Genomic DNA, 15,736 nt, shown 5'->3' on the forward strand with positions numbered 1-15,736 from the left:
GCCTTCTATTTTCCTATTGAAAACGTCAGTCTAATATAGTAATAACATTTACACTGAATCATAGAATGAGATGGGGTAAGTTGGCTGTCCAACCTTCTGCTTCGCACATAAAATATTACATACACTTACAGTATATGAGAAAATATTTTCAAGCTCAGTCACATATATTGTTAAATTGTTTCAGATAATGGAGGCCAAACTCTGGGAGGTGGAAACAACTGGCCCTTAAGAGGAAGAAAGTGGACATTATGGGAAGGAGGAGTGAGAGGAGTTGGATTCGTTGCCAGTCCTTTATTGAAACGGAAAGGAGTCGAAAGCCATGACCTGATCCACATTTCTGATTGGCTGCCAACTTTGGTGAAGCTTGCTGGAGGACATACCAATGGCACAAAGCCTTTAGATGGCTCTGATGTCTGGAAAACAATCAGGTAAAATATACTTGAAGCAGAATTTGATGAAGCCCAAGAAGCAAAGTATGCTTCTAAAATATATATTATGATTATAATATAAAAGGAGGTTTTTATAGTAAATTTGTTAAAAAGTCTATTCATAAAATGTTTATATGTTGTTAAAGCAAAAAAGAGATGTTGAACAAAATTGGATAGGACATGAAGGGAAATTGTTCATCGGGACTTTTAAACAGCAAATGTGGGGAAACCAAAGTATCTTGAAAATGGCATCATGATTCCACATTTTCTCGTTATAACACTTTACAGAACAAACACATTTTTCCCTGAGAGCTTATAGTTTTAAAAATGTAACCTGATTAATTCAGTCAAAGTAGAAAAGTAACTGGTTTTCACAATTGTGAAGTAAATGTGGAGACATAATAATTGCTTAACAAGCTATCGACAGCATAAAATGACTTGTAACCCTAACATTGTTTCAGCAAAAACTTATTGAAATACAATGGCTGAGTTTTAATAGATAGTTTTTAAACGTATCATAGATATATTTTGGATATGGGATTATTGGGAGATATCCCTCCATGGGAAAAGAAATCTGTTGCCTTTACAGTTTTGCATTAAGGCCAAGTACATGAAATTGACCACACTCTACTTCCTGCTTTATTCTGTCATGCATCAGTTACTTACAACAGCTTTCTATTAGAGCTATTTAAACTATTTTGCTTGCCCCAGGGTAAGGTTTTTGTTATTCTCTTTGGTCAGACAACCATCTCTGGGGATGTTTTAGGTACTCTGTATCTGAAGCAAGGATGATATTTTATGAATGATTGGGCATTCTCTGCCAGCTGGTGTCCCTGAACTTTTCTAAGTGCAGTGGACCAATGAAGATTCTGATCTAACAAGGCTGTCTAAATAAAATTACACCATAGCAACCAATGTTGTATAAACTGAGTACTGTAAAACTAAATCTCACATATGCTGAGCCACAGTCTTCTGACGCACTATTTCCAGCAGTGTTTGGGAGAGGGAGAGAAAGAATGAGAATACATTAGGTACCTTCTGGAACATATTTTATATGATTAGCCCTTGGATTAAGGATTGAGATTCAAAAAGAGAAGTCTAGTCAGTAAGGCAAAACATGGATAAGACATTTTTTCAGTAAGTGGCACAGGAACTTTGGAACTTTTTCCCAGAAAAGGACTTCTAAGATTCTCCCTTGAACTATTCAGAAAACAGCTTTTAAATATGAACCCAGGTCTTGATTTGTTGGTTTGTTTTATTGTATGTGTTTAATTTCATCTTGCAGCTGTCCAAAATGAATTGATATATTGCATTAATCGTTTCCAATTTTAGATTTTCATGCCGTAGGAATCTAGGCATTTTGGTTTATAAATCATGAACATAAAATGCTAATATAGCATTTAAAAAGCAGTAGCAATAGCTCATAGATTTATAGATCGCTCCATGTTTCTACAAGGGGCATAGTGAATATGCTATACTAGGACCACTTCTGTTCTGTTTTAATGAATAGCTTGGTTGCCCATCTGCCATATCTCCTCGCCTAGAGTTTGAACCACAAACCCAACTCACCAATGATGTTTTTAGAAAGAGATCTGGTTTGCTGAAGGGTGATTTTGCAGCTGGAAGTGCAATGAGAAGAAACAGTGGCTTGGGCTAGTCTGCTGTAGTGGTTAATCTGTGGGATTAGGATTGAAGAAAGTCAAAATATATACTTTCAGCAAGTCACTTTATCTCAGCCTATGTTACTCAATAGGATTGTTCTGAGAAAGAATAAAAGGAGGGAACGCAATGAACACCACCTTGAATTCAATTAATCAAACAAACAATCACGTTCCTATGACTTTTCTTATTGCTTGATAGCAATAGCACTAACACTTTTAGAGACTTTTAGACTCTTAAAGTGCTTAGAGAGGGCTGTAAAGCACTTAGACCGCTCCATAGTGCTTTACAGCCCTCTCTAAGAAGTTTAGAGAGTCAGCATATTGCCCCCAGCAATCTGGGTCTTCATTTTATCGACCTGGAGGGATGGAAGTCTGATTCAACCTTGAGTTTGGTAAGATTAGCTGCCAAATTGCAGGATCGAACTGCTAGCAGTCAGCAGAATTAGCCTGCAATTCTGCATTCTAACTATTGCGTCACCAGGGCTCTGGTGGTGAAGTGGTTTACTTATGTTATGTTATTGAACAAATTATGCTTAAATCTCGCACTATATCTTAGTGTGTGATATGACCCAGAACTGTGTTTTTAATTCCTTGAATTGGCTTACTGTATTACAAGAGATTGATGCAAATCTCTTTGATTATTATTTCAAAGTTTTTCCCCACTGCAATGAAAGTGGCATAGACTATTTTAAACTTATTTAGGAGCAACTTTGCAAATGAAATTGGTTAACAAGAATTCCTTTATTTCTTAAAAGGAAACATTGAAGTGGGAGGAATGGGATTCTGTTGAACTATGGAAGGAGATTGGATCATTTTATAATAAATTTTGTTTCAGCGAAGGAAAACCATCACCCAGGAAGGAGATACTTCATAACATAGATCCAATTTTCGTGGATCCATCTCCATGTAAGTCTCACATAATTGCTAGATCTTTTTACAAATCTGTGCAGATGTACTAAAATGAATCCTGTTTAGTGGGACATGTTCCTAGCTACGAGTGTTATTTGAATCCTCCTGAGGATCAAGGAAGTGAGGAAGTGAGGATCTCCTCTGACTGTGAGAACAGTTAATCAGTGGAATGGCTTGCCTTCAGAAATTATGGATGTGCCATCACTGGAGGTTTTTAAGAAGAGATTGGACTGAAGTGGTATAGGGTCTCCGCTTGAGCAGGATGTTGGATAGATTCTAGAAGACTTCCAAGGTCCCTTCCAACTCTGTTATTCTGTTCCACTCTCCACTGGGAAGAACCTCTAGGGCTGGGTACAAAATATTCTATATCATAAAACTACGTGATTTCATTCACGTAGGGTACAGAGTTAACCACTCTAAACCATTTTCAGAAATTATAGTCTTAACTAGTGCACTTAAGTTACTCAAATGTAAATATAATTCACAGTGTGGAGCTGTTTTGATAAACAGCTACATGTCCCAGATACAGATAATCCTCGACTTACAACAGTTCATTTAATGACCATTCAAAGTTACAATGACATTGAAAAAAAGTGACATGACCGTTTTTCACTGTTAGGACAATTCCAGCAACCATTTGGTCAAGTCATCAAAATTCAGACTCTTGGCAACTGACTCATATTTATGACAATTCCAATGTCCCGGGGTCATCTGATCTCTTTTTGCGACCTTCTGATAAGCAAAATCAATGGGGAAGTCAGATTCACTTAACAATCGGGTTACTAACTTATCAACTGCATTGATTCACTTAACAACTGAGGAAAGAAAGGTGGTAAAATGGGGCAAAATTCATCTCAAAAATATCTCAATTAACAACAGAAATTTGGGGCTCAATTATGGTTGTAAGTCAAGGACTATCTGTACACAGTTCAGGCCAAAGGTATACCCACCTCCTCCAGTGCTATTTAAACTATCCTTTAAAACCTGGCTCTATCGTCAGGCCTGGGTCAGAATGAGCGATGAATGCCTTGTGTGATGTTATAGTATATGAATGGTAGGTATCTTTTTATGGACTGATGTAATTCCTTTTTAAAAACTTTTGTCTCTAATTTGTATTCTATACACTGTCCTATATGGTAGAGTTCAACAGACTGGGGTGTCTTGTAATGCCTAGAAATGAAATAAAACGTAGTAGTTTTGTTATGATAGCTGTTTTATCTGATAGATACAGGGGCTGTTTCATATGCAATCAAGTTTCTTTGTTGACCTCTTAGAAAAGGGAGGGGGAAGCCCGAGCCCATTTCTGTCTCTGAAATTCCAAGTACTCTGGTTGCTTTTGCATTGTAACCATATGATTTGGAGATTCCACCCCATCATTTTTCCAGTAAACATTGTCTATTCCAAAACTCTCTCCAGGTTTTTTTTTCTTTGCCAGACACTAAGCTTTTCAATATGGGAATGATTTTAAGAAAATTTTCATTGGAACGTCACTTTTGCATTCTCTCTAATTTTCTTAATGAAATTACCATGTAATAAGAAAAAGTATCCAAAACTACAGAGGACATCTCCCTGCAGGGTTGTGGGTTTATGCTGCTTTTTTTATTCTTCCCATTTCTACAAAAGTGAAAGCAGAGCCACCACAAGCAGGTGTGTGTTCCACAAAAGTTCCATGACACGGACAGTGCCAAAGGATAGTAATGATAAAGGAAGCAGCTCATCCAGTTGCTACTTTGTGCACATGTGCTATAGAAGATAAGGGGAGTGAAATACTGGGAAGCCACAGCTACCACATAATGCACAAAGGTGCAGTCAATGGCACTCTTGACTATGCGTGCAAGAAAGAAAGGTTGGGAGGCAGAATCAAGACAGCCTCTGCTTTTTTTTTTTTCTCCTTCCCAAAGCAACTGTGCCAGAAGGATAAAAGATAAATAATTGTGCAGGCATGAAAGGGAGAGAAAGTAGATAAAGGAGTGGAAGAACAAGAAGTATATCACAATCAAGGTCATAGTGAGCATTCCAGGCATATATTTTGGTCTTTCTAGAAGTCTAAAAAAGTTTTATGAGTTATTAGATCAGCTAATTAATGTGATGTATATAACCAGGGAGCCATGTGCTGTATAAAACAGTTGCTTTGAGTTCAGTATATTCCAGATAGTTCACAGAGCCCCTACAATAATTTGTTATGAAGAAAAGCAGTTGCTCTGGAGGAGATAAAGACAGCTGCCCGATGAATTAAACATATCTATTTTATTTCTAGTGTCTGTAACTAAAAGTGGCATGCATAGAATTTGCCTACCTAAACCCTGACCAGCATGGTCTTACTTGCAATTTCAGCATGTAAACCACATGCAGTCATCTAGTATTTAATAAGGTTGTCAAATATTCTGAGATTTTTAATGATCTCACTGAGTTCTTAGACGAGATCCTTAGATTTTTTATGTTCCCACTCAATTTTGCAGTTTTTTCGGATTTGGGCATCCGAATCACAATACAGTATTATGAGACTTTAGATAGGATTATAAAAGAGAGATTAAAGCCTAAGGTTTAGTGAGCATGGATGAACAATTTTTAATTTGTTATTTTAATGGTTTACCTTAAAACAACATATAAGTGCCATTCTGGGAGCAAGATCATACTACGTAACGGGCTGTGGACCATCCAGTCCTGAACTATCTTAGATATATTGTAATGAGGCATACTAATCCATGTTGGCAATGTCACAGCTTTCAATATGTGCTCATGTGGATGGCAGTTTTTCTGCTCATTTTGTACATTAGTTCTTTGAACATAGCTACTCTGCGGAGAATAGTTAATTTAGATAAAGGACTTCCTTTGTAGCTGATTAATAAGTTGGAAGTCGTTGTGGGAATTGGAATTGGAATTGGAATTGATTTTATTTGTAGGCCGCCCTTTTCCCTGAGGGGACTCAGGGCGGCTCACAGGAACCAGGGAAGGGGAAATACAGCACTAAGACGACAACACATAATAAAATAATAAGCAACATGCATACAACATTCGGGCGGGGTAATGGTCCTTATCCCCAGGCCTGACGGGCGAGCCAGTTCTTCAAGGCTATGCGGAAGGCCTGGACGGTGGAGAGGGTACGAATCTCTACGGGGAGCTCGTTCCAAAGGGTCGGGGCCGCTGCTGAGAAGGCCCTCCTCCTTGTAGTTGCCAGCCGACACTGGCTGGCCGATGGAGTACGGAGGAGGCCTAACCTATGAGATCTTATAGGTCGTAGGGAGGTAATTGGCAGAAGGCGGTCTCTCAAGTATCCAGATCCACTGCCATGTAGGGCTTTATGGGTGATCAGTAGCACCTTGAAGCGCATCCGGAGATCGACAGGTAGCCAGCGCAGCTCGCGGAGGATAGGTGTAATGCGGGTGAATCGGGGTGCACCCGCGATCACTCGCGCGGCTGCGTTCTGCACTAGCTGAAGTCGCCGGATGCACCTCAAGGGCAGCCCCATGTAGAGCACGTTGCAGTATTCCAGCCTAGAAATCACGAGGGCCCGAGTGACTGTTGTGAGGGCCTCCCGGTTCAGGTAGGGTCGCAACTGGCGCACCAGGCGTACCTGGGCGAATGCCCCCCTGGTCACAGCCGCTATATGATGGTCGAATGACAGCTGTGGATCCAGGAGGACTCCCAAGTTGCGAACCCTCTCTGAGGGGTGTAAAATTTGACCCCCCAGCCTGAGTGTTGGATTAATGGCCAAATTTTTGGGAGGGAAACACAACAGCCACTCGGTCTTTTCTGGGTTGAGCACAAGCTTGTTAATCCTCATCCAGTCCATGACGGCTTCAAGTCCCCGGTCCATCACGTCGACCGCTTCATTGATTTGGCACGGGGCGGACAGATACAATTGAGTATCGTCCGCGTATTGATGGTATCTAATCCCGTGCCTACGGATGATCTCTCCCAGCGGTTTCATGTAAATGTTAAATAGTAGGGGGGATAAGACCGAACCCTGCGGCACCCCATATTTCAGGGGCCTTGGGGACGATCTCTGCCCTCCCACTAACACCGACTGCGACCTGTCCGAGAGGTAGGAGGAGAACCACCGTAACACGGTGCCTCCCACTCCCACTTCCCGCAGTCTTCGCAGAAGGATACCATGGTCGATGGTATCGAAAGCCGCTGAGAGGTCAAGGAGGACCAGGATGGAGGGGTGTCCTTCATCTCTGGCTCTCCAAAGATCATCCATCAATGCGACCAAGGCGGTTTCAGTGCTGTAACCGGGTCTGAAGCCTGACTGGAAGGGGTCTAGGTAGTCTGCTTCCTCCAAGGACCGTTGGAGCTGGAAGGCCACCACCTTCTCAACAACCTTCCCCAGAAAGGGGAGGTTGGAGACCGGGCGGTAGTTGTTAAGGACAGCTGGATCTAGGGATGGCTTCTTCAGAAGGGGTCTCACCACCGCCGCTTTTAGTGTGGCGGGGAAGTTCCCCTCCCGAAGAGAGGCGGTTACAACCGCCTGGATCCAGCCTCGTGTCACCTCACTGCAGTTAGAAACCAGCCATGAGGGACACGGATCCAGAGCACAGGTGGAGGAACTCACAGCTCTCATGGCCTTGTCCACATCCCCGGGGGTAACCTCCTGAAACTCAACCCAGAGCTGTTGAACTTGATCCCCCTGAGTCTCGGCTGGAACTGCGGGTGTGGAGTCCAAGTCCGTCCGAAACCGAGCAATTTTGTCCGCTAAGAATTGGGCATATTCTTCAGCTCTGCCCTGCAAGGGTTCCCCCGCCTCCCTTTTGTTCAATAGGGAGCGGGTTATCCTAAACAGGGCGGCTGGACGGGACTCAGCGGATGCGACCAGGGAGGCTATGTGCGATCTTTTGGCTGCCCTAAGTGCCCTAGTATATTCCCTGGTGCAGGTGGTTACCATTGCTCGGTTCGCTGCGGACTTATCGGACCTCCAACGGTGCTCTAGGCATCTCCTCCGGCGCTTCATCTCCCGGAGCTCCTCGGTGAACCAAGGAGGTCTCCGGGATCCGCCGCCTCGGAGGGGCCGCAGTGGCGCAATCCGGTCGAGGGCCTCTGACGCTGCCGAATGCCACGCAGCAGCCAGAGTCTCTACCGGACTGTGGGCGAAAGTATCAGGAATAACCCCAAGCTCTGTCTGGAACCTTACTGGCTCCATAAGACGCCTGGGGCGGAACCATCTGGTCGGTTCCTCCTCCCTACAGTGGGGGTTTGGCCTCCGGAAGTCGAGCCTCAGTAGGCAATGGTCTGACCACGACAGGGGTATGATGTCACTCCCCCTCAGACCAAGATCACACATCCACTGCTCCGAGAGAAATACGAGGTCAAGCATGTGTCCCGCTGAATGGGTTGGGCCTCGGATTACTTGAGTCAAGCCCATGGCTGTCATGGAAGCCATGAACTCCTGCGCTCCATCAGAGTTTTCACCGAGCGACGGCAAATTAAAGTCCCCCAGGACCATCAACCTAGGGAACTCAATCGCCAGCTCGGCTACCGACTCGAGGAGCGAGGGGAGGGCCGCTGCAACGCTGTTGGGAGGCAGGTACGTTAGCAGCAAACCCACTTGACCCTTGAGGTCCAACTTTAACAGCAAAGACTCACACCCGACAATCTCCGGAGCAGGGACCCTACGAGGAACTAACGACTCCCGGATAACCGCGGCCACACCCCCACCCCTTCCCTGGGCTCTCGGCTGATGCAGCACCTGAAATCCTTCTGGGCACAGCTCTACAAGGGGGACTCCTCCCTCTGGGCCCAGCCAGGTCTCAGTAATACATGCCAGGTCTGCCCTCTCGTCTAAAATTAAGTCCCGGACGAGAGGTGCTTTATGTACAACAGACCTGGCATTTAGCGACAACAGCCTGAGACCAGGGTCCTGATTACTTGCGCCATCTGGTCTTGGAGTGGGACTCCTAGGGCCGGAAGGAGGGATCTCTGTGACGTAGCGAACCCTCCTTCCCCGGTAATGGCCAGCCCTAAAGTCCCCGCCGTATCTGCCCCTCCCTGTTACGACCGCAATACCCCGACCCTCTCCCGTGTCTCTGGTCCCCTCAACCACCCCCGTGGCCCCCGCAACTCCCGGCAGGTCCTCCGAATCACACATACTCATACACTCCCGCAAGCAGTCCCCACGTAAGATTAAAACACAGAAAATTTACAACAATATGAATATAAAAAGTGGGACATTCATTCATCTCATGCAAATCTCATGCATATCCCATACAAAGAAAGAAGAAAAAGATGAAAGAAAAGCAAGAAATTACAAGAATTGCGCAGTTGTTTAAGATATATAGCATTCTTAATGCAGTGCCTAACATGAGCCAGATTTGATAACGCCTTGGTTCCAGAACCACTTTTTAGTGCCTTGGCTATTTAGCTCTAAGTATATAAAATACATTTTATTAACATCTGACTTCTACAATCAACTCATCCCTCTAACATTAAGATGTCCCTAAACTAAGAGGTGTGATTTGGTTATTACAGAGGTATCAAACTCACAGCGTCACGGTGTCATCACATGACATATTAGGACTTTTTCCCACTTCGCTAAACTAGGCATGGGCATGGCCAGTGGTGATGCATCCGGCCTGCGGATGGAGTTTGACAGACCTGTGTTATTAGTAATTGCATCTATTTCAGCTTTCCTCTAGATGCTCAGTGAAGTGAAGTGTGGTTCTCTTACCCATCTACCACATTTATTTCACAATCATTCTATGAATGAAGGCTGAGAAAAAGTGACTATTATCAGTGAGTTTCATATTTGAATGGGGATTTGATTTAAATTTTCTCAAGCCATCAACTCACTGTGACTGCTAGTTGTTTAGATTTTGTGTGCGTGTGATTTTGAGTCATTCTTGACTCTTGGCAATGGACTAATCACAGCAGTTTTCTTGGAGTCTTTGGAAGTGGTTTACCATTGCCTTCTTGCTAAGACTCAGAGAGTTAATGTCTAAATCAGCAGGACTAGAACTCACAGACTCCTGGTTTTTAGCCTGTTGTCTTAACCACTATAACAAACTAGCTGTCTTTTAGATATTAACCACAATTAAAGAAAAACAACCTATTGGCACAGAATGGCTTTCTCAACTTAAATGTGTACTCTGTTATGGAAGACAGGAGCTCAGAGCTGGTGGATATGAAGATCGGGTGTGTGAATATTTGCTCATACCATTTATTCAGCTGCTCTCAAACTGGTGACACTTTTCAGTACATTTACTGCAAGATATTTCTATTAAACATTTCTGGCTAGAGATAACTCCCTCTATTTTAGTTTTGATTAATAGAATACATTTCAAGTCACTGTAACATTTCTGCAAAAACAATATATTCATGTCTTCCAAGACATACCGTCACTTGAAAACAAAGTCTACTTCATTGTTATGAAAGGATTTCATTATTTACCTTTCTCCAGGACCATTTTCTTCAATCAATAAATGAGCAAGTCTAATGTTTTTGACACATTTGTTTAATAGGATTATAGCAATAGCAATAGCAGTAGACTTATATACCGCTTCATAGGCCTTTCAGGCCTCTCTAAGCGGTTTACAGAGAGTCAGCATATTGCCCCCAACAATCTGGGTCCTCATTTTACCCACCTCGGAAGGATGGAAGGCTGAGTCAACCCTGAGCCGGTGAGATTTGAACCGCTGACCTGCTGATCTAGCAGTAGCCTGCAGTGCTGCATTTAACCACTGTGCCACCTTGGCTCTCTTACAGTTAGTACTCAACTTACGACCACAATCGACCCCACAATTTCTTTTGTTAAGTAAGTTTTGCCCATTTTATCCACTTTCTTTCCCCAATTGTTAAGTGAATCATTGCAGTTGTTAAGTTAGTGGCACTGTTGTTAAGTGAATCTGGCTTCCCCATTGACTTTGCTTGTCAGAAGGTTGCAAAAGGTGATCACATGACCCCAGGACACTGCAACTGTCATAAATATGAACCAGCATCCAAGTGTCCACATTTTGATCACATGACTTCAGGGACGCTACAACAGTGTGAAAAATGGTCATAAGTCACTTTTTTCAATGCCATTGAACTTTGAACGATCACTAAACAAACGTAAGTCAAGGACTATATGTATCTAGTTTTATTATTTGTGTGGCAAACTGGTCACATTTTAGGTTATATTCATGCAGAAATACTGAAAACTGAAAATTCAAAAAGATTACAAACCATTAAGCACCACTGTATTTTTTCTTGTTAGATTTTTCTTGTCAGAGGAATGCAAAGTAATATTTACATCCCCTTGGTGGTGCAGTGGTTAGAATGCAGTATTGCCTAATTCTGCTGACTGCCAGCTGTTTAATTTTCACCTGCTTGAGGTTGACTCTGCCTTCCATTCTTCTGAGGTTGGTAAAACAGGACCCAGATTGTTAGGGGCAATATGTTGATTCTGTAAATAACTTAAGAGAGAGCTGTAAAGCACTGTGAAGCTAAGTGCTATTGGCTATTGCTATTATTTAAAATGCACTGGATCTGATGATTTGCATCTATGCATTGAAATACTTGTATTCATAGTTACCTGTACAAGAGTAATAGTCTCTTTCTTCTGAGGTTATAGAGTTATGGGCCAAAAGAAGGTTGTACTAGAGGTTTTAGGATGTTCAACCATTCCCAAGGTTCCAGTCCCAAATAAGTGCACTGTTTCCTGATATGTTCTAGATCTTGGAGTAAAAAATAGAAGAAGTAAATAAAATAAATTGCTAGTAGTGCCACCAAATGTTTACAAAAATCTGTATTAAAAAAAAAGCTAAGAGGAATCACACTGGATAATATTTTTGTCGGAGACCATTAGGAAATTCCAAAGTGGTAGACAATCTTGGAAAATTGATAAAACATCTTGGAAGAAGGCAATGCCAGATCCCTTTGTGTTGCTGTTGAGAAAGCAACATGAGTGTGTCCATGAAGCTTTCAGGAACCAAACTAAGATTTTTGCCTTACTTTCTTAGATTTGTTTGTATTTTGCAAAAGCATTTGAGAGGTTTCAGCAAAGCGAGCCTATGCAGAAAAAGGTAGACTATTTTTTTTTTAATGAAAGCTACTAAACTGTTCTTGTTTGTCTGGTTTTAGTTGATTGTTGCTTTAAAATCCTCTGAAATTTGTGAAAGTGACATGATAGTTGCAATTTTGCAAATGGCCATTTTTTTTGTTAAGGTATTATCATGATTGGATGTTATTGTGTTGACTGAATTAGGGGTGAAAAAGATAAATTCTAAACTATGCATATAGAAACAGGCTACAGGAAGAAGATATTGAAGCTCTGTGGAGGGGAATTGATGCACTGGCTGATTGAGCCCCCAAAGCAGGATGAGGTGAGAATTTCCTGCAGTGGACCACCCACATGTTCTGCAGAGTTGTAGGACGAGCTCTCCAAAATGAATTAGAAAGCCACTATTGCTGTAATTTCCAATAAGCCAGTGAAGAGTCAGGAATAAATCAACTGAGCTTCAAAACAGATAACGTCATGTGAACAATTAGGACTGGAGCCAATCCTGAAGTGATGCAAAAACATTTGTCTGGATGTATTCCCATTCATCCTGCTTTATATGCAAAATGTGTTGATTATCTTTGTTTGAGTGCTGAGAATTGGAACAGTTTGTCTGAAAGATTAAATATCTTTCAAATATTGAGTTTTAAACATTGCTAGAATAATTATTATTTCCGAAACACATGTTTGGATTAGAGAATCCACCACTGGTGATTTGCTCAATATAATTTCTCTTGAAAAGAACATTGGTACTTGAAGAATTACAAACACATATTGCCAAACATTTTCCTTTAAAACAGATGACCAACTTACAAAATAAGGGCTGGTATGATTCTACACACATGATTTTTTATAACCTGGGAAAACTATGAGTGATAGGACATGAAGAAGACTGCTTCGGTCCTTTTCAGGTTTAAAAAAAAGCACAATTTTTAAGCTGCAAAAAAGAAAAGGGAAAATGACATGGATTCCCTATTTCACCTTAGAGATGTTGGTTTTATAATGACAATAAAAATGATAGCATGGATGAAAAAACGCAACATTTATAACATGTTTCAGCAAACACATTGAAATAAATTGTATCATTTTTAATACTTCAGGCTCATTTTCTGAAGTGCTTGTCCAGTGAGTAGTATTTCCTCATAGTTTTTTTTTCCTAGTAAAAACAACAGTTTTGTGTTATCTTCAAGACTAACACATTTATTTTTGGATAATTATTTGTGCATCTAATCTTAGTTTCCACAAGATCCTTTGCTGTTTTCACTGCAAAAGTGTAACACAGTTATCCACTGTAAAAAGTATTCTATTATTCCTCAGTTCCAATTTATTATTATATTGTTTTAATATTTTTTTAAAAACCAGTAATCACCATGGTTAACGCATAATGGCCTGGTCATTCTTTGAAGGCCATAAACTTTTATTTGTAAACCACAGTTGTCTTCATGAAACACACTAAGATCAAATGAACCATATTGTGTTTCATGAACACAACTGTGGTTTACATACAAAAGTTTATAGTATACAAAGAGTGAACAGGGCCAAATAACCATGGTGATTTGTAGCCAACATATACGTACAAGCACACATCCATATATAATATTATCTGAAGTGGTCTATTTGTAATATTCAATTACATCATGAACAGATTTTCCTTTAGAAACCTTTGGCTCATTATTTAAACTTGGATAGTTTCCCTGTTTGTATGTTTAATAAATAATGACATCTTGATTATCTTGCTATCTTGATTTTAGCAGATTAACTGCTGTATTTTGATTGTATTTTCTCAAAGTTCTAATAAGCTAGCAAAACCTAATGAAAAATATTGGAACTCTGACCACTTGCATATTTACATTAATTATAAAACACATTTAAGAACTTCACACACCTACACACTAACTTGTGTATCTCTGTTCAGAATTAAGTTACTTGGAATTCAGTGGAAACAGTTCTCATCCAGATGAAATACGTAAAATTGCAACTTAGAAAGAAGGACTTGGTTTTTCAGCAGTGGCATCCACAGTAACTTACAGCAATAAAAATAATAAATGCAACACAGCACATTATTAATGAATAAAGTAGCAGCAAAATATCAAAGATGAAAGAGCTAGAATAGGACATTTCAGAGATATGAAAATAATTCCGTTTCTGCACATGGCACATCTTTGGCACATCTTTGACACTCTAATATGCATCATATCAGAGAAAATAATTTTTTAAAAGTTTATTCATTGACAACAAAATTATAAGTAAATATATACACCAGAATACACCCAAATTGTAACATAGACTTGTCAGAAAACAATTCACAAATTAAAATTAAAGACCAAATTTCATTTATTTGCAGTAAAATTTACCAATTTACATACGTTTTCCTGTCAGCATTATAATTGATGTCTAAAATATTTGGAAGCGATCAAGCTTATGAAAGTTGTTAGCTACTCAGAACTGTTACTGAAATCCTTTTTTCTTGATCAATAATCTATATATTTTCAGGCTTTCTTGATCTTCTGTGTAGTCAGAATTTCAAACGAACATCAAATTAAAGACAAACTGTTCCCTGATGAATACACTAAATTAACCATACTAAGAACTCACAAAATATATGTTTCAAATTAGGTGACTTATATGCATTGGAACAATATTTCAAAATGTAATATACACATTTGGTACAACTTTGCATCTTTCCTTTTGAAAAACAGTTCTGCAAGTTATTGATAGCTTGGCAACTCTGAGGGTGACGTCAGCTCTTCCATTGTGAAGGATCTGCTTTCTTTTAGATTGTCTTATGGCATTTCATCAAGTTTCAGTGATTCAGCTGAATTAAAAACCAGCTGGCTTTGAATCAAAATTCCCTTAACTGCTAAACCAAACATATTCCTAACCACACAGACTGCTCTATGGCCTGTCACATACAAACCCTCAAACTTTGTGTTCTACCATATTCATTTTTATTTTTTCATAATCTGAATTGAATGATGATAATAATAATTGAATCCTTGGCACTGGATGGTTGTTAATCAGAATTTGTCTATATAGTTATCATTTTAGGTTATTAATAATAACTGTAAAATTAAGAAAATTTTAAATAAGATTTTTATCAAATGCATCTAATGTTGAGTACTAAACTCAGAATAGAAGTGCTATTTGCATATTTTTCAGGAAGAAATATTCTCCATTCTAAATTTTATATTAATACTCATACTAATATGCAATTATGGATAAAACCTGCAACAGTGATACCCATTGTCATTGGGGCACTTGGTACTATGTCCAAGAATTTTACAAAATACATCAAGGAATTGCAGCTTCCTGAAATAACCCCAGCGGAACTGCAAAAAAACGCGCTACTCGAAATAGCGTACATTTTAAGAAGATACTTAGTTGATACCTAGGACGCTGGCAGCAACCCATATCAATCATCAGTGCCAGTCAATGACATTTGTGATACATTTTTAAATGTTCAGTTGACTGAGTTTCATGTTTAGTGAATAAAAGAGATAATAATAATATAATATGATAAACCTATATGCCATCCTATTTTAAATGACTCTGAGCAGCTCACAAAAATAAAAATAAGTAATAAAATAAAGATTATAGATATATATTTGTATCTCTACTGATTGCAGCTTAGACAAATTTGCTTTTTAAGCCGTATATGTATAACACTGTAATAAAAGAGACACTATCCATTATGCCTAGTTTAAACTTAAAAACTAATTTAATTTAAATTCCTTCACTGCCTATGACATCTATAAGATCAATACTTC

The 15,736-nt window shown here is 40.0% G+C and overlaps 1 protein-coding gene across 1 annotated transcript in view; it reads left to right on the top strand.

Moving 5' to 3' along the window:
- The window catches only part of ARSB (arylsulfatase B), a 73,155-nt gene that overhangs the window by 31,262 nt on the left and 26,157 nt on the right, over positions 1–15,736 (top strand). Inside the window, exons 5-6 of the mRNA XM_087715607.1 lie at positions 185–428; positions 2,925–2,995. Coding sequence (XP_087571733.1) covers positions 185–428; positions 2,925–2,995 — 315 coding nt within the window. The remainder of the gene's footprint in view (positions 1–184; positions 429–2,924; positions 2,996–15,736) is intronic.

Source organism: Thamnophis sirtalis, unplaced genomic scaffold (genome assembly GCF_051295495.1).
Source record: "Thamnophis sirtalis isolate CommonGarterSnake01/CBP01778 unplaced genomic scaffold, rThaSir2_p1.2 scaffold_5, whole genome shotgun sequence".
Classification (NCBI taxonomy): Eukaryota; Metazoa; Chordata; class Lepidosauria; order Squamata; family Natricidae; genus Thamnophis; species Thamnophis sirtalis.